At 37.8% G+C, this 20,209-nt stretch overlaps 1 protein-coding gene across 1 annotated transcript; it reads left to right on the forward strand.

Annotated features, from left to right (window-relative positions):
- Positions 1–7,291: 7,291 nt before the first annotated feature.
- On the forward strand, positions 7,292–18,903 carry LOC121414855 (kiSS-1 receptor-like). Its single transcript, XM_041607909.1, has 3 exons — positions 7,292–7,692; positions 16,530–16,665; positions 18,359–18,903. The coding sequence occupies exons 1-3, from the start codon at positions 7,342–7,344 to the stop codon at positions 18,901–18,903; spliced, it is 1,032 nt and encodes a 343-aa protein (XP_041463843.1). The 5' UTR covers positions 7,292–7,341.
- The last annotated feature ends 1,306 nt before the right edge of the window (positions 18,904–20,209 follow it).

Genomic DNA, 20,209 nt, shown 5'->3' on the forward strand with positions numbered 1-20,209 from the left:
GGTGGCGGGCTGTCTACCTCAAACGTCAACAACTAATCCACTCCTTGGCCATCCGAGTATCATGCGTCTATACGACTGGACAGAATTCACAGCGGTTTCGAGGAGCTGTTGGCTGATGGCGGAGATGGCCTGCCATAATATATAGCTGCTGTGGGTGAGAAAAGCCACACCGAGCGACATGTTGTGTGGAACATGTTGAACCACCGGACGGTGGGTGGATCCGCCCCTTGACAGTATGACACCTTCAATGACCGTGAACGACGGGAAAGAGGTGGCCTGGGTACATTGTGTTTTCAAGAGTGATGGGGGAAGCAAAGGACTCGATCCAAACAACAAAAAAAGTGCATGACTCTTCCGACTCACCTGAATATTGCAACGGTGTCCGATGTATCACTTGAAGTTTGAATGGTTATGGGGTTATGGTAAATATTTTTATTCGGTTGGCAGTACAAAATAATGTAGCTAGAAAACAGGCAACGGACAGACATTTCATGACGGACATTCTTCATAGCGAAACATTTTCATCGCTTTCTGGTTTCATGAAGTGGAAAGGGGGTTAAAAAGTATAACATGCTTAGCCAGATGGTAAAAATAAAAAGGTGACTTTTTTAATATTCCATAAGTCCGTAATACCTTAAAAGCAAGATAAAATGAAAGGTATAGCCTAGCTTTACCTGAAGTTTTATACGAAATGAAGACTTAAAACGACAGATAATCAAGGTTTGGTAGCCGACTTGAGCATGTTGAGACAGAGAGCCTAGCGCCGGACCAGTTCAGAGCAGGGGTATGTGGCAGGCGATACCTAGAGACTTATATTAATTAGCTTGTCTGATATTTCAGTGGGGGCAATACTACTACTACTACCATGACTACTACTACTACTACTACTACTACTACTACTCCTACTCCTACTACTACTACTTCTACTACTACTACTACTACTACTACTACTACTACTACTACTACTACTACTGCTACTACCATGACTATTACTACTACTACTACTACTTCTACTACTACTATTACTTATAATAATAATAACAACAATAATGTACATTTATATAGCGCTACTATGTGCATATACTCAATTGCGCTTTGACACATGGTATCATTACCCCGGCCCTAGCTGAGCCGCCTATCGGCGCTAATTGCGTCAAAGAATAAATCCTACCGGGTACCCACTCACCTCACCTGGGTCGAGTGCAGCACAATATGGGTAGATTTCTTTCTGAGAGAATACACACCATATGGCTGCATGGGATTCGAACCCACGTCCCTCTGATTGAAAGACGAGAGTCGGTAACCACTAGACCACGATAGGTAGGTCGATTCTGAATCCTAGACAAAGTTACTGACCTAAGTAACTGCATCTAAATGAAGAATGTAATTGCAGTGGATGACTTAGTGTTTCACTCAAACATCAAAGAGACATACGTAAAATTCGTGTCGTGATCTTTCGACACATGCAGGGTCCAGTAAAGGGTGCTTGTTCAACCAACGGAATAGACCTACTGATTTAGGAGTTGGGAATTGCTAGTATCCATAACTACGAGTGTATAAGGTCGTGGAGGTTGTCCTGCACACCTGTGATGAATCTGTTGTCGGGACAACACAGAGGGGTCTGGGAACGAGTTTTCAAGAGGGGGTACTGGTTTGATAACAAGAACACCCCCCCCAAAAAAAAAGAAATCATTATTCCAAATGAAGGGGATCTATAGATGTTAACATACCAAACCCAATTTTAAGGGTTGCTTCGTGTAACACCCCACACACACACACACACACACATTAGGTGGTGCTGATTAGTACCCACTTTCCAAAGCCATGGCAACATACTCATATCTTCCGAATAATATATAGCAAATATATATATTCATGTTTTCCGAGTTTTGCCTCAAACATATATCTCTATTACTAGGTACTGTCACGTCCGCTGTGTCGTGCGCTAGCGACCCGTGCTACATGGGGAAAGTTACAAATCATAGCCGACATGGCAGAGGTATATAGGCAAGGAAGCTCCTCGATATAGGGTTAGCATGGGTCACGTACGTCTTTTGATATTAACGGACAGTTCATGGAGATTATCATTTATGAAATTCTGATTTATTTAGTTCTGTAAAATTTAATAACACACATCCACGTAGAACCTATCCTCTTCCACTGATGATTGACACTCACGACTTTGTTTTTTGATTGCTCAGAAATTGTTCTCCAAATCTGAGGGTTTCCCCCAAGTTTGAGATGGCTTACAAGAGCAAAAAGAACAAGGTCGGTCGACATAACACACACAGTGAAGATTGATCGATTGGATATGTATATAGAGGCCAGTGTAGAAAGAATATCTTAGTTAACTCTAAGTATGAAAAAATACAACCAAGTGTAAAAACGAAACAGCAAAAAGAAACAATCAATGAAGACAACGTTTCCAATATATACGTAATGGCAGGTGGACGGGGCACAAATTTGTCGACCCAGTGATGCCAGAGTGACGCATGCACCTTTACAGGAAAACTATCACTCCTGGGGCCCGTTGCATAAACATTTTTACCTGAGAAAACTCAGGTTGTTTTTACCGGAGTTTTTGCCCTGTGTTAAAGTCAATGGCAGAAAACAGACTAACCTTAGTTTTCAGCTTTTACCAGAGTTTTCTCAGGTAAAAAGTTTTATGCAACGGGCCCCTGGTATATATCTATCTATCGAAAGTGGGTCAAAAGGAAAGTAAAGACGATTTATAACATCCACAAACTATACAGCATGGGCAAAATAGATGGTGAATTTTCGTGAGTCTTAGCTAAAACATGTAAAATGGATGCAATGATGAAATTAGAATAAAATATGTCATACCTGTTTGGGATTGTTGGATCAGGTGTCTGTTCACGGAGAGTTTTCGTCTCAAATGCGTCCTCCAAGTGGTTTATGCACATTTCTGTGATTGAGTTAAATAAAAACGTGTGTCTTTCCATGCACATCAAACACCCTGGGCAAATAACGTGCATTCATTGAATGTATATTTACAAAGGTAAATTGATTTGAGAGAGGACAAAAAGGGCAAGTTTGCGTGCAATCATAATTACGCAAAATGAAAAGAATTACTTCATGTTCCTCGCATGAGCTCATATTTCCCTCAGAAAACAAATGAACTGAACCTAACTGACATTGATTTTTTTAAAAAAAAAAAAACAGTTACAGCATAAAAAACACCCGTTCTTAAATAAATACATGTATAATGAAAATATTTGACAGGTAAATAGGAACCAGAATGGCATTTCTGGTATCTCTTAATATAATGCTCAAATACAAGATATTTGTCTCGTTGTAAGAAAATAAAAAAATTAATGAATTATATACACTGTGTAACTCACACAATTAAAGTTGAATATACACGATACAAGTGACATTTAGAGTAGTAAGAGTGGATTGACGACTATACGACTATACAAAATACAATATAATCTTAAGTTGCTCGCCATTCATTCATTCATTCATTCATTCATTCAATAGCAACTCTTCAAGCGCTCTTCTGAAAGAAAACACAGATAACTTTGTTGTAATACCAGTGGGTAAATCGTTCCCCACAGAACTACCTACATAATTATGAAATTTAAAATTTTACATTTTTTTTAAATGTTTAGAATGTAGTTTTTAGAATTACAATTTTTAACTATTATCATGAGCTACAGAAATCCTTGCATATGATAGGTTGAAAGCCTATTAGTAGTGTGTAATGACCGGGCAAGAAAAGTTCTCATTTCAGAGCACTTGACAAGCCAGAAAGGGCAATGAGAATGACCACATAACGTACTTTTCTTTAGAAGCTTTGAATGAGATTATCAATCTTGGACTTGTATTTTTTTCAGAGTCTTGCCTCAGTTTTCAATTTAAAAAGAATTCTTTGAAAAATCGTTAGAGGCAAGACTCGAACCTGCGTCCAACGAAACTACTGAAGGATTGGCAAATTGATTGAGCCAGACAAGTTGAGGTGATCGATGATGGATCGGAAATTACGATATATCCTAAAGTTTCGTGTTTTCGATGAATATTTCATGAGGCGTAGTCTGACTAAATAAACCATATTATATCTTCATTCCCACTTCTAAGTGTGCGGGTGGTGCGAACGTATGTGTCCCTCTTACCATGGACCATGCTCTCACAACATCGGAGGGGCCCGGGGAGGCAACATTCCTTGCAGTGGCGGACCGTGACCCCGAGGAGACAAAGCATGGGGGAGGGGCACGGCATATTGGCAGTGCCCCCCCCAATGCTTTGTCTCCTCCGGGTCACGGTCCGCTACTGATTCCTTGAATGGCAGGCAATTTTGTTGCTCCCCGGAAGCCAGCAACGGAGGTTGAAGTTATACAGCAGCGATGCGGTTGATCAGCAGAACTAGAATAGGTTTTCAAAGCAACTACTGTTGCGAAGGTATTGAGTGGCCTAGTGATGGCGATCAGAGAGGTATAGGCCTCACGATTTTGAATTACAAATGGAATGGTGATCTCATCATGGCCCTACACAGATTATTTTGCTTGGAGGGGGGGGGGGGGCAGGACGCGTAAACTTTTTCGAAAAAAACAAAAATCGAAAGCGAAGGGGCGAAGTAACCAAGCGTGTCATTGGGCTCTTTGTTTCTCATTTGTAAAGTTGAATAAAGGATTTTGTTTAATATACTTTTGATGAATTTTTAGGTACAAATTTAAGTTTTCGAAATTTCGGGGAAGGGCAACTGACCCCTGCCCCCTGATGAGGCCATGAATCTCATTACCTGATGACACTTGCAATGGCTTGGAAAACACACAACTGAAGACGAACAAGAAGAAAGTGCTGAAAAGAAAATGATGAAACAAGGAGAAGGAGGAGAAGAAGAAGAAGATGAAGAAAGAAAGTAAGAAAGAAAGTAAGAAAGAAAATAAAAGAGAAAAGAAAAGAAAAAGGACGAGACGAAGAAGGAGAAGGAAAATGATAAAGGAATGGAAAGAAATTGAAATGAATAGAAGAGGATGGACAAGGAGGAAGAGAAGGCGGTTGGTTGGAGGGGGGTGGTAGAGACTTGATAAAAAAAATGGTGATGACAAAACCAAAACGACGCATTCGATGAAAAATGAAAGCAAGTTGTATAAAGCAGTTCGAAAAGAAGGCGTTTTTCTTTAATCTCCAAAATCTTCAATCATATCTCATTTACAACGTAACAACTTTTAAAAAAGAGAATTTTATTCGTGACTTGGAATGGATTACTCCTGCAACGATTACAGAATCGGAATATAAAAACAATGATTATAAGCAACCTTTGTGATATGCATAATGCATTGCTGATTATATTAGCGAATATTGCTTGAAAGTATTATCATGCTAATGCCTTATGCATTATGAATGTGCAGAAAATCTGATTTTTTTATCGACCTTTCGTGCTGTAAGCCTTAAGTAGGACAACACTCGCAGTAATCAAGATTGGTTATCGCAGCAAAAGTCTGAAGAACGACGTGGTGTTTGGAATTTGGTATAAAATGTTGATAAGAACATATTTCCATATAATTGTATTCATTTAAATAAATCCAAATACAAAGGGAAGACTGACAAAATTTTCCGTTATTACAACGACGATTCAGACTGACTAAAAAGCCGAAACTGAAATACCCATCCACGGATTACCAAGGTCGTTACTTCAGCGATTATAATTTTGTTGATTTACGGTAAAAAGTCACTATTTCTCATATGTCCTTCAAAATTCACGCCAAACCCTAAACGCTGAGTATGATAAAGTACAGAAATCTCAGTACATATAGAATCGCGCGATAGTTCAATGACCGTCTATTCTAGCTGTCAACACGGGCTATATCTTGGTGGTGTGAATTATAGACGCATATTAATTCAAATTGACAACTAAGCGGTTCGCATCCACTTAACTGACCTAAGATATCAATAGTTACCCTAGACTTCTCGTTAAAAAGAAAAAAACATCCATCCTCTCCTTAATTAAGTGTTTCTTAATATTAGATATTCACTACCCCATCTTGATGGAAATGACTGAACTATCTGTCCGATGACGCAGTGCGTAATTTGGAATCTAAATGGAGGATGTGACAGACTGCCTGTAGGTCTTTACTTGAGAGTTCTTATCACGCGCACACGTATACCTTCTCTATATTTCCATTTCCTCCCTTTTTTTCTCTCTCTCTCGTAAGTGGCGGCACCAGGATTTTAAAACTAGGAGGACAAACTACTTTTTATGGAAAGCACAATCAGAGATTAATTCAAGATACCACGCCAATTTAGTTGAATTAAATTGCATGGGATGGTGTCAGATTTGACTTTCAATGATATCTCCCCGCAAGTCGCCAATTCCGCGATGTCTCTGAAAACAAGGTGGCCGAAATATCACCATTATTTCTCAATCACCCGGCTTCTCCTAACACAGTAATATTTTTGTCATTCTTTCCGTTTTATGATATCATGAGATTCCCGAGAATATAATAACCTTTTCTAATTTAGATACACTACCCTTCACAAGATATGGAGATGAGCGGGAATCGAACCCGGGCCCCCAGCTTTGAACGCCGGTGCCTTAACCACTAGACCACAGAGACGGGTTAGTGGCTAGGGCGACCCCGATCCAATTGACCGTCAGATAGATTTTCGACACTATACCAATTATAATTTCCTTTGTCGGGTGCAGGTGGGTTTTGAACAATGACAAGCCGCCATGCCTCAGCTGGATCAAAGGTATTGCTTTGATACAGTAAACGTATACGGGAGAAAGTATACAAATGTGTGAAGTTATACATGTACAAGAGCTTTGGCAACTCTTTTATTGAAATATTATATACATATATATATATATATATATTATTTATTTATTTATTAAAGAAATTAAACTGGAAACAAGAAAGAAAGTTGCCACTCCTTGAGGAAGCCATTCATCAGTGTACGTGTCTGCGATGCAGAATTTTGAAACGATTTTGACAAGAATTGTAGGAAAAGGGTTGAACACGCAAATCACACGAAGCCTGATGGCAAAGTACTGCCCTGGGGCCCGTCGCATAAAAGTTACTATTATGGTAAATCTGCCATCCAATGGTCACTAACATGGTAACTATACCATGTTGAAAAATGAAATAAATGAAATGAAATGGTAACGATGGTCAACAGCCAATCAGAATCAAGGATTCCATGCAAGTTACCATAATAGTAACTTTTATGCAACGGGTCCCTGGACGGGCATTGCTACTTATCCGTATAACAGCACATTTAAAAAAAACAGACAGTCCATCCAACAGTCAAACATCTCGACGCAACCATCGAGCGAACAGAAGCATCCTACATACCTCTTTTCACTGGAGAAGCGGCAGGATGAATAGCACTGCCGCGCTCTTCGTCGATTACGAGTACGACGGGAGTGACTTCGCCTTCGAGAACGCCACTACGGTCGGCTATTATCCTGACATTCCCCAATATGGGTTCATGCAGAGAGCGGTTTTCTGGTACAAGCGAATCCAAATCGCACTCTCGGCCGTGGCCATCATCTTCATCAGCATCGCCCTTCTGGTGATCGCCAAAGAGAAGTCTTTTCACAGCATAAACAACTACTTCATCGCGAACCTCCTCACATCCGATTTTGTGATAGCCATTTTGTCACTGGCAGATGTGTTCAGCTCTTACTCCTTAGCTCAATGCGGCGGCATTTACAGGTACTTTAACTATGTGAGTAGCCAGATTTTCCTCTTTATCAAATACAAAACAATTTCCTCCCGTCACCCACCATCGTTTTAAATACGGAATGACTCAGAAAACTATACGTGAATATTGTAAACAAATTTTAGTATCCCGCAATCAAACTCATCAAAACGATTTCCTTTGAGTTGTATATAGGCTTATTCATTTGAATACATTTATAACCAATTTGAGAAATACTCAATTTTCTTGCATTTATTTCTTTTCTTTCTAAATATAGACAAATGTCGAGTATTAATAATCCAACTGTAGGCCCATGTGCCATTCTCAATCGATTTCCAAAAGAGTAACCTAATAATGCAAAAAAAAGAGTACCTTAATAAATGTGCATAACATTGCATTCTTTTATTTAAAGCATAATAGGATCTTCTACAAAGTGGACAAAATATCCCCTATTTTGACCAGCTTCTATTATGTTTTATTACGATCTAAAGCGATTCTTCGCAATTACGCTATTTACCTTAGATTGATGATGACAAAGCCTACTTTTTGAAATAAATTTTACCCTCTGATACTAGATCGAAACCGTGAAAAACATGTGCTAAGTCCTGTATTTGTGGTGACAAACTTTCACTAATAACTTCATTCCTTTCTCGAGAGCAGGATACTTAATGACAACTCATCAAATTCACTTTTCTCAATACAACTGTGCAATGTTTCTTATGTAGGTTATATTCATCACATCAATCATGTCAATAGACACGCTTATGAAAACAGAATCGTTAGAAGGTATTCGCTCAATTTTTCTACAATGTTTAGAAGTATTTCAGAGGAGTAGATTTGTATATCCACATTGTAAGAGTCATGAATAGAGAGTACTCGCAACCACAACTACGAATTGCCAGTTCGTCTACTGCCAACTCGTCTACTCACCAAATGGTCTAATTTCATTTAATCTAATGCCACTCCTTCCATCAACATTCCGTCAAACAACCATTTGGTCCAATCATCACTTCGTCTTATCACCATTTCGTCTATGACCATTTCGTCTCATGCATGACCGGTCTATATCAATTTCATTTTCATTCATTTTGCACGATTAACTCTTAGTCCAATTTGACCAAATGGTGTATATGGACTAAATGGCTATCGGACCAACTGGTTATTAGACGGAATGGCATTAGATTAAATGAAAGTAGACCATGTTGATAGTGGACGAACTGATGGTAGACCAAATGATAGTAGACGAGTTGGCAATTGGACGAATTGGCATTAGACGAATTGGAAATAAACCACCACTATAGGCAGACACCTTCTGAAACGTTGATAATCTATTGTAAAAGTCCATCATGACAATGCAGTCTTTGTCGAAAATCGGGGGTAAATCAAAACGGCAGTATCGTCCTGCATGGACTCTAGACAAACGACATATTTGATAATTGTCCGTCAGGTCCAAATCTTAAGACGATCTGCTGCCCCGGTTCACCATTTTCGACAAAGGCATCAAAGCTGTCCATTGTGATTTGCCCAACATTTTCAATAGATGAACCATGTTGTTGATATTCTTCCCCGTTGCAATTGCGAGTCGGTAATGTCAATGTCTCCTTCCACGCACTCGAGCAATGTTCGCAACCACGCCCCCCACCAAATAAGGCCTATAAATATTCTTTCTCTGTACCTCTCTATCTCGGAAAAGGAGTGGAATGTTCACTCCCCTTGGTAATGAAGTAAATGATCACTCGATTTGGAGTGCATTTAGAGAGAAGATATGCATGTTTCACACAAATTTCACTTTTAAAAGGATGAAATTCAGATAAAAGTCACTCTATTAAACCACTGCAGTTTTTAAACTCCCGGGGAGTGAACTATTCACTTTTCTTGAGGGAGAGAGAGAGGGAGAGAGAGAGTATTGTGTTTACAGGATCCCGTCCAGGACTGAGTTTATAAAGTTCACTTCCTCTAGGTTTGATTGAAAGTCCATCATTATACATTGGAAAATGAAACTGAATGAAATAACTAAATTCTTTTAAACTATGTTAATTCGAAGCAGAGTATCTTTGTTCTCGTCATGATATGCTGATATGGGGTTTTATCTGTACAGTGCGTCCCAGAAAAAACGAAACCGAGATTTAGCGATCATTTATCATTACTTAATCATAAATAAAATAGACAAATGACCCACCAATTTAAAGCTTAGAATCTCCTCTTTTATCTGATATTACTGAGATTAATTTTCTTTCACGCATGAGTGAGCAAATGCAATTTGAAGAAAGGATATCAAAAACTCATTTGGCGGGGGGTATCTGGGTTTAAAAAAGAAAACCACATTTTTGAAAAGTTCAATATCTCCTCTTTAATTTGATACCTAAATTACAGAAAATGGTCACGAAATAACAAAGTTCTGGTCATTTGAAATAAGGCTTGAATTTCAATAATTTCATAAAATGAAGAGGTTCTCCAGGCTGGCTTTCAAACTCTCTCGACACTCTGTTTTGTTGACGATCAGCCATGCATTAAATCTTTTGTTCACGATGCGAAAGCTTTTGTAGGAAACCGGTGAAAACACGTTTATCTCATGAAATTATGGAAATACAAGCCTTATTTCAAATGACCAGAACTTTTTTATTTCTTGACCATTTTCTGTAATTTTGGTACCAAATTAAAGAGCAGATATTGAACTTTTTAGAAATGTGGTTTTCTTTTTGAAACCCAGAACCCCCGACAAATGAGTTTTTGGTATCCTTTTTTCAAATTGTTTTTGCTCACTCATGCGTGAATAAGAAATAACCTAAGTAATATCAGATGAAAGAGGAGATTCTAAGCTTTAAATTGGTAGGTCATTTGTCTATCATATTTATGATTAAGTTATGATAAATGATCGCTAAATCTCGGTTTCGTTTATTCTGGGACGCACTGTATAAAGCATGACTGTACAGCTAAATGATAGTTGATCGTAATTCTCTTAAAGGTCAAGTCCACCAAGAAAAATATTGCTGTGAACCCGGGGGGGGGGGGCACTTCCATTCACGACTGGATACCATGCGCGACCATGGGGCCTCGAAAAGCACCCTAAACACGTATCTTCCATATTCTGAAAATGCACCCCTTAACAAGTATTGACGTGTGAAACCCTACCCTTAACAAGTATTGGAAACAAAACGATACTCTTGGCAAATATTCCCTGGAATGAACCCCTAAACAAGTACAGGAATGTTTTATTGTTACGGGTCCTTCGGTCGTCGGCTTTACCTTATTTGCGACCAAACCTTCTACACCTCGCGCAAATAGGACTCTAAACACATTATAGAAACATTTTAATTTTGTTATATCATCCCCGCAAAGTCGACCCTAAACACGTAATTTTCCTAGCGAAATAGATACCCTTTTTTCATTATTTTTGTGTTTTTGACACCCTTTTCACGTTACGTACGTAACGTGCCCTATCGTGAAAAAGACATCCTTTTTACGCGTTTTTTTGTTCGCGCATGGTATCCACTCGTCAATGTAAGTGGCCCCCCCCCCCAGGGCTGTGAATAAACAGAGAAAAATCAAAGAAGCATAATGCTGAAAACTTCATCCAAAATCTGGTGTAAAATAAGAAAGCTATGACATTTTAAAGTTTCGCTTATTTTTCACAAAGCAGTGATATGCATAACTTAATGACATGAAAATCAGACAGTCGATGAGACGATGACGTCCCTCACTCACTATTTCTTTTTTTATTGTTTCAATTATGCAATATTTCATTTTTTTTACAAATTTGACATATGTACCAACTTGACTGAACCATATAGTATTAAACAATACAGTACTAAAAATTCCACATGTTCAGAGAGGAATTAATCGTTATTTCACTTGACAATGAGGAGAAAATTAGAATATTTCATATAAATACAAAAGAAAAAGTGAGTGGATGACGTCATAAGTCTCCTTCTTTGCATACGGACTAGGATGTGCATATCACTGTTTTGTAAAATTAAGCGAAACTTTAAAATGTCAAAACATTCTTATTTACACCCGATTTTGATGAAGTTTTCAGTGTTATGCTTGTTGGATAACTCTCTTTTAGCAAATCAACTTTTTGTTGGGGTGGACTTTTCATTTAATACCGTGGCTATACATTGTAATCTACATAATGTGGTATGTATTGTATTGCCCTTTAGTTTGCTTCAACTTTGTTTTTTTAATTTGAAATTTTCGATTGGTCATTTTAATAATATCCGTACTCCAATTATTACCCCAAAATATCTACCCCTGGGGCTTACCACTCAATCAGTCTTACTTAATGAATGCTTTGTAGGCTCCAAGATTCGTTCATGTTTCTATGTCCGTGAAGACGATGCTGATGATGATTAACAGTCAATTTCAGCAATCCTTGGGTTGAAAAGCGTTCATTAAAACAGGTTGATGATCTCGACGAGAACTGAGAATTTCCTCTCTCAAAATAACTGCAAAGAGTTCATTTATGGCTTGCAAATAATTCCACAAAAGATAAGTATTCCGGGTGGAAAAAACTCGGCTCTGACATAAAGTCTGGCGTGAAACTTTGAGTTCTGATCTGATATGATGAAGGTAAGTGATCTGATATAATGAAGTGATCTGATATGATGATCCTTGAAGAAACTGCCACCTTATATATACACATTTCAACTATTCTAGAAATTTCTAGTATTCACTATTCTAGAGGTTTCTAGTATTGTCTGATAAAGAACATTCTGCACATTTCTAGAGCAGTCTACATTTGAAATACTCTTGAATGACCTCATTGAAATCAACAATGTCAACAAAATAGCTAAGCCTATTGTTCATTTCCTCTATCAATACAAGTCTATACAAAGCGATCTCTATTCAGTATTCAAAGATTACTTATGTCCAAAAAAGATGTACTGGAACATTCTTGGTCATTCTATGCTATAAATATCCTAAAAGAGGAAATAACTAAATAAATGAATGTAATTGCTCTTACAATTCTTCTCATATGTAACAATACAAACAGGTTGGGAACAGAGGGGTCTGCTAAAAAGCAAAGCTTGTAGAGTACAGCCTCCTTATAAAATATTCGTATAAACAATATGAACAAAAACACAAGTACAACAGCAAATTCGAGCATGAATCCAGTTAAATGTATATATTTCACAAAAATATTATGCCAAAATGTGATGCTGGAAACATCAATATCATATGTTGTCCATGAGTCATTTATGTAATTATTAATATTTTTTTAAGGGCAAAGACCTTGGAAACCGTTAAATGGAAATTCAAGATAACGGAATACGAAATGAATTCGAAGATTAGTTTTACAGTGATGATACAAATCACTTCCAGTTCATAAAGTGAATCGTGTGAATAATTATAAACAATAAAAACGCTATTTGAATATTTAATATATGAACCTCAGATTAGTTGTTTAAACATTTAAACAGGTGTTTAAATCTTAAACAATAAATTTATATTTTAATACTCGATTCTCAATAAATTACGGTTGTTTAAACTGTTTAACAACTGCTGTAAGACTCACATGGTAAACAATGTACACTCTTTAAATGGTTGGGCAAAACATACCCAACTTTTAACCAACCCTGGGCAAGATATTGTCCACACAGCTGTTGGCTAAAATATGTCCAGATTGGATAACAACTAATAAATTGGTAATAAATTCGCTCAATTGGATAATAATTGCCAAAAACATATATAATTATATTTCTTACCAACATACATAACCCAACACAGTGGACAATATGTTGCCCAACATTTTAAGTGTGTAGTATATAACTTTAAACAGCGTTTATTCTGCAAGTGTATAATAATTGCGGCCTTCTTTGAAAGCAGCACGACTTGGATGTTTGACAGTGCAGAATTATAATGGATTTCACCATCGATTTGCTTTGAATCCCGTGAAGTGAATGAGGCCCATATTATGCATTGCCGATCTAATGTGGCGTGAAGTGACGTGAAAAACAGGTGAAGTTAAAAAAGAAAACAACAGACGAATTGCAAATCATTTAATTCCGAAGGCCCGACACATTAATGTGGAAGGAATCCGTCGGAATCGCGTGTTAAGCTGGAATGAAGACATCGCGATAAAAAAATCTGGCAATAATTTATTATTGAGGATGAAATTTGAAAAGCAGATAATTCATACGGTTGTTGACTGATTGCTGCGTGCAAAAGATATGGGGAAAGTTGGTTTCTCACACCCCCCCAAAAAATTATATACGCATAAAAATAGAATAAAACAAATATTACTGTAGAAAGTGACTATGCTCGGGGATAAAAATAATTATAATAATTTTTATCCCCGAGCCTAGTCACTTTCTACAGTAATATTTGTTTGTTTTTTTTTATCAAAGTTTGTAGAATGTACATATATGTACATTCTACAAACTTTGATTAAAAAAGGGACACAACTGAGCAAGCAGTTCGTTTGAAAAAAAAATGAGAAATACTAATAAAACATGCGATGAGAACAATAATCCGTCCATGTTAACAAAAAGTGTGAAAGTTGTTATTGTGTCCGGGGTTGGTCAAATCGCTATCATACATACAGGCTTCTTTAGATTTGCAAGGGACCGCAGTTGCGCGTAACAGTCATTTCTTGTCGTGCACATGCGCGTAATCTTTTTCGTGACTGTATCATTGGCTAAATAAACGAGGTTTAAAAAAGTTATTTAAATCTTCAGCTAATCAACTTTTTTTTAGAACGCTACAAAATTGAAGTTATATCGTGCTTAACGGATCACGGACTTGATTCACGGAGATTTCCTGGAGTGCAAAATGACATCTAAATCTCATTTCAAAGGCATTAAAGAAATGCTTCGCTTATTTTTTGTTTGTATGCCTTTTGAATAATGAGGAGTTCTTGCTAAACAACGAATAAATCCTTTACTGATGAAATTTCGTTTAAGACAAAAAATAGGGTTTGTAGGAATAATACTGACTTTGTAAATAGTTCTCCGAAATGTCAGCTTGTGGATGATACCCCCCCCCCAAAAAAAGGATACATATATATATATATAAATTGAAGAAGAAGAAATTCAATCAATCAATCCTACGGTGCTCGTGCGAAAGCCAGACGATGAACCGGACATCACACGAGCATTGGTAGAGTATCCTACGGACATCCTACGATCATCCTGGACGAATGTTGGCGGGGGTACTTTGTGTTGTATAGTGTGCAAACGCGCTGAAAGTTGTACATGCAAAATGATGCGGCTTATAAAGGGTCCCCGATGTATCTGTGATCATGGGCCGATGTCCGGCCAATGTCAATCACATTGATCATACATCGATCATACATCCATGCATACCAGTCGGACATCAGTCGGTTAGTGACTTATGTCCGAACAGACACATTAACGGTCGATAATCGGCCGATGTCTTTCCGATGTCTGCTCTCAAGGACTTGACCTCCGTTGCTAGGGATCGACACCGGTCGATTCACGGCCGGAACGATGTGGGTGGGCGCGATTATAATATCGGTGCAGACATCTGAAGACTTTTACTCCAAGACATCTTTGTCCGACCACCCCTCCGATGCTACCTGAGATCCTTGGTCATCGGACAACGACCACGGATGTCCGGCCGGCAACCAGTCCAAAAAGGCCCAAAACACATCGCAAGTTCATCGTAACCGTCGAATCGGACTTGAATGTGACTGAGGTATGACGATATAACTTTGCTTGCGATTGGCCATTTTGGGCTGGTTACCGGCTGGTCACCTGTGGTCACCATACGATTGCCGGGGTACGATGGGGGTGGGGGATGCTTGTCTGATTTTTCTCTATTGATTCAAATCAACATTTTTCTGATGTGGACTTGACCTTTAACATCTTCAGTGTCATTACCATTATCATCATCATAATCAACAGCTACAACACCACCACCACAATCGCATCACCACAACCATGTCATCATCACCGGCACCTTCATCAATCATTACCATCATCGCAATCATCTTTAGACCAGCCATCCTCTTCGTCATATATATATTTCTTTGGGCGTGACTTTCAAGTGAATGACATACGATCATCTGCAACCACCATCATTATCAACAACAAGCTTATCGTAATCATCATCAACCTCATTTTCACCATCATCGCCATCATTATATCATCACCGTAATTATAATAATCATCACCACCATAATCGTCATAATCATAAAAATCATCATCATCATTACCGTCATCTTTATCAATATCATCATAATAATCGTAATCATCATCATTATCATCGTTAGTATAATCATCATATTCACCAACCTCGCCATCATTATCATCATCATCATCATCATCGTAATCATCATCATCATCGTTATCATTATCAATATCATCATCATTATCATCACCATCATCACCATCATCGTCATCATTACCAATATCAATATCATCATAATCATCGTAATCATCATCATTATCATCGTCATAGATGACAATCACATTTATTCCCATGTCACCAAGAGAGTGGGTATTGGAGAACAATCATACAAACTCATCAATAGTATTTCATCATAATCATCGTCATCATCAACGTCATCATTATCATAATCATCACCGTTATCACCCTCATCGTCATCAACCTCATCATCATAACCCTAATTATCACCACCATCATCTTCACCACCATCATCATTTTCATCTTCACAATCACCATCATCATCATCATCATCTTCACCATCATCATCATCTTCATCTTCACAATCATCATCATCATGTTCACCATCATCATCATCTTCATCTTTACAATCATCATCATCATCACCATCATCATCTTCATCATCATCATCACCATCATCATCATCACCACCATCATCATCATCCTCATCTTCCACATCCTGAATACTTTCCCCTTTCTCTCGGTTTCTCTCTCAGGTGACATATCAAGTTTCGTGCTTCACATTGCTTCTCCTGACCCTCACCCGATACGATGCGATCATCAACCCTCTACAATCAGTCGGACGTTGGAATGGCTACCGAGTTTCTATCGCAATCACCATAAGCTGGTTGGGTAGGTATTGCTGATAGCATTTCCTGCAGTAAAATTTCATATTTAAAGGAGAATAAAACATTTGGAACAAGATAGCTTGTGTGAAAACAGAAATATCAAAGAAACAAATCTACGGAAGTTTGAGAAAAATCGGACAAATAATGACAAAGTTATGAGCATTTGAATATTGCGATCACTAATGCTATGGAGATCCTCAAATTGGCAATGCAACAAAGATGTGTGATGTCACTTGTAAACAACTCTCCCCATTTCTTTAGTATAATGTATATTTCACTAGAATTGCCTCTTTTATCACATTTATCGGTGGATTATGTGTTATTTCTATAGGGGGCATGTAATACAGATTTCTAGAGAATATAATTATCATGGATAAAGAGTTTGTATCACCATAAGGAAAAGCAAAAAGAGACATTTTTGGTGTATTTCATGATCAAAGTTGTTCACATGCGACATCACACATCATTGTCGCATTGCCAATGGGAGGGTCTCCATGGCATTAGTGATTGCAATATTAATGCTCCTAACTTTGTCATAGTTTGTCTGATTTTTTCTCAAACTTTCTTTCTTCTTGTTCTTTGATTTTTCTGTTTTGACACAAGTCTACTTTTTCAAACGTTTCATTCCCCTTTAATACATAATTCCCACTGTAACGTTGTACGCCACGATCTAAACGGCGTACTTGCTCGTGGAGTATCGTATTGACCTTATCAGATCATATCAGACGTGTCAGATCAGTCGTGGCAATCGTTTTGATCGTAGAATTTTTTTTAATGGTTCACAACATCAGTTACGAAAGGCCAATCGTGGCGTTCGTATAGGATCACACGGCATTGGTATGAAGCAAAGCCAGTCTGAAGCCCGTATTCTGAAGTCGGGTTTAATTTAAACTTAGGTTTAAAGTTGTGGTTTAAGTATGGGAAGCCAAAAGTATCACAATTTTTATTAAGTTGTATGCTTCTTATGTTTACTGAGCTCTTTCCTGATTCATCGATAGTGAAGACAGTCATCTTTTTATACTTCCTAGACAATTATGAATGATTTGAAAGCCAAATGAGCTGAAGTATGATATCTCTACTGTTGGTGATTTATGTAACAATTGGCTATCCATACTTAAACCACGACTTTAAACCTGAGTTTAAGTTAAACCCGACTTCAGAATACGAGCCTTAGAGTCACACTCTTAAAGGGGTGGTCCAGGCTGAAAATATTTCTATCGGAATGAATAGAGTAATATTCACAGAGCAAAATGCTGAAAATTGCATCAAAATCGGATAACAATAACGAAGTTATTGAATTTTTAATTTAAATTAATGTCACATCCCCACTTTTTTTTAAATGTTATTAATGAAATCATAATTGTTTTATTTTTTTATAAATGTGAGAATAATGTGTCTCCTTTATAATGAAATAAGTCGCAGAAATGAATGCACTAAATCAGCAATCTAATTCACTAAATCAGTTTTCAATTCATTTTTTTTTTCAGTTCTCGCAACTTCGTTGTTTTGAATAATTTCTGCCCCATACACCATATCTTACCACCTTAATTTTTACTCTCGATCTTTACGCCACTGTTTGCAAATCCTTTAGAGATTGGGTCCCATGTTGGTAGCGGGACTATTGATCCTTCGACAATCATTATTTTATGCCCAAAATAAAAATCGTTTTTTTTTGGTGCCTTTTATTTCATATCAAGCTTCCTTAACGGTGCACGTACCGTCTTACTTCTTGGTCTGCCAGCCGGCTACCCCCATGGACCTCGCCAATCACATGTACTCCTACACCGTCATGTTCATTATCCCCGGCAGCATCCTCATCGTCTGCTACGTCCGCATCCTCTGGCGCGTGCTCAATAACACCTTCCGAAAGAAGCAAACTGTTGCTAAGCAACAGTGTGCCCTGCCGGTCCGCCCCCTCCAGACCAAACTGACGAGGATGGTGATCCTGATCCTGCTGGTGTTTTTCCTCCTTCGCGCCCCCGTCAGCACTTTTCTTCTCTACAAGTACATCTCGGGATGGGCGTCGGTCGGCTGGATAAGGGAGCGCATCACCCTGTTCGTCTTCTTGTTGCTGTACCAGTCGTGCAGCGCGGTCGATCCCTTCGTGTATGCTTTCTCGGCGCCGCAGTTTCGGGAGTATCTCGGGGAGAAGCTGCGATGCTGTCGGCGAAAGCCATCGAAACATACCATTCAACAACAGCTACCAACAGCAATGAGTCAACTGTCTGACAACCGAGTGTAACAGAACACCATTGGGGAAACGCTCATCTTAGTCAATTCATATCAGGCCTATACTCTGACGAGTCACAAGCATTAGTTAACGCATTCTATAGAAAAATAGATAACTGAACAAATTTAGTATATATCAAATGTTTTATATTCTTGTTACAACATTAATGCGATCGTTAGAAACTTTTATAGCTAATATGATGTCTGGAGCAGGAGAGAAAAAAGATTTCTCAGAAACGAACCCATCAAGGACAGTGTCATTTGTTAGAGTTTAAATCCAGACTTTATAACTTACGGAAACAATTTTAAATAATACTAGTATTTTGGGGTATTATAGTTTAGAGTTTAACTTCATAATTGATTTTCCAAGCCTTTCGATTCTCTATTCTAAGCCATGACCATTTCCTCAATATTTCAGAACGACAAAAATATTGGTGAAGGTATGAGTAAAATCCATTAAAAATTAAGAAAGTTAATAGAATATTAAGTTTTTGATTCGGTGACTTATTTATGCGAGCAGCTGCCCCATAATTATGAATTATAAAATGCAAAAAAAAAAATTATTTTTTAGTTGCTCATGATGCCCTTTTTTAAATCTTTTTGATAATTTTTCTATTGATATTCTGAAGGTACGATAAAAACCGTTTTCAATTTACTGAGAAAATGACATTTCATTGATTTTTGTTTTACCATATACGATATGTACGAAAGCTGCTCGCGTGACGTCACACTTCAAATAATCAAGATTCTAATAAGGGTGAGCGTCCCCTTTGAATGCGTGGTTGGGAAAGTTTGAAATGGTTCAGAAATCATAAAGGGCAATCAGGATATTATTAGCACCAGGAGCACCGATGTTTAGCATCCAAGCACGATTCCTACACAGTACTGTAATCATAGAGTCAGTGGTAGAATTAACATGTACATGCTCAATTTTATACTCAATATGACCATGACCGTGGCTGTTTACAGAGTTTTAAAGAAGAAAAAAAAGAACTATTTTTCGATCTGCAGTATAATGCATCAGGGAACCTCAGGTATATATCATTATCATTATTCACTTATTCATATTTTATGATGTAAGATATTGTCTTGTGATGGATTAGAAAAACAACTCGGACGCGTCAAAACCTATCTGTATTCATTGCTATATTGATTATCATGGTCATTTCAAGGGCACTGAAGGTAGTGAGACGGAATTTTTTTTACTATATATGTCAAGGACTATGCTGCTTTCCATTTCGATCGAGTCAATTTATGAATTACTTTGGGTCTTATCAATTCTTTAATCAAAAAAATCCCTCTATATCTCTCTCCTTCTC

Source organism: Lytechinus variegatus, chromosome 5, assembly GCF_018143015.1.
Source record: "Lytechinus variegatus isolate NC3 chromosome 5, Lvar_3.0, whole genome shotgun sequence".
Taxonomy (NCBI): domain Eukaryota; kingdom Metazoa; phylum Echinodermata; class Echinoidea; order Temnopleuroida; family Toxopneustidae; genus Lytechinus; species Lytechinus variegatus.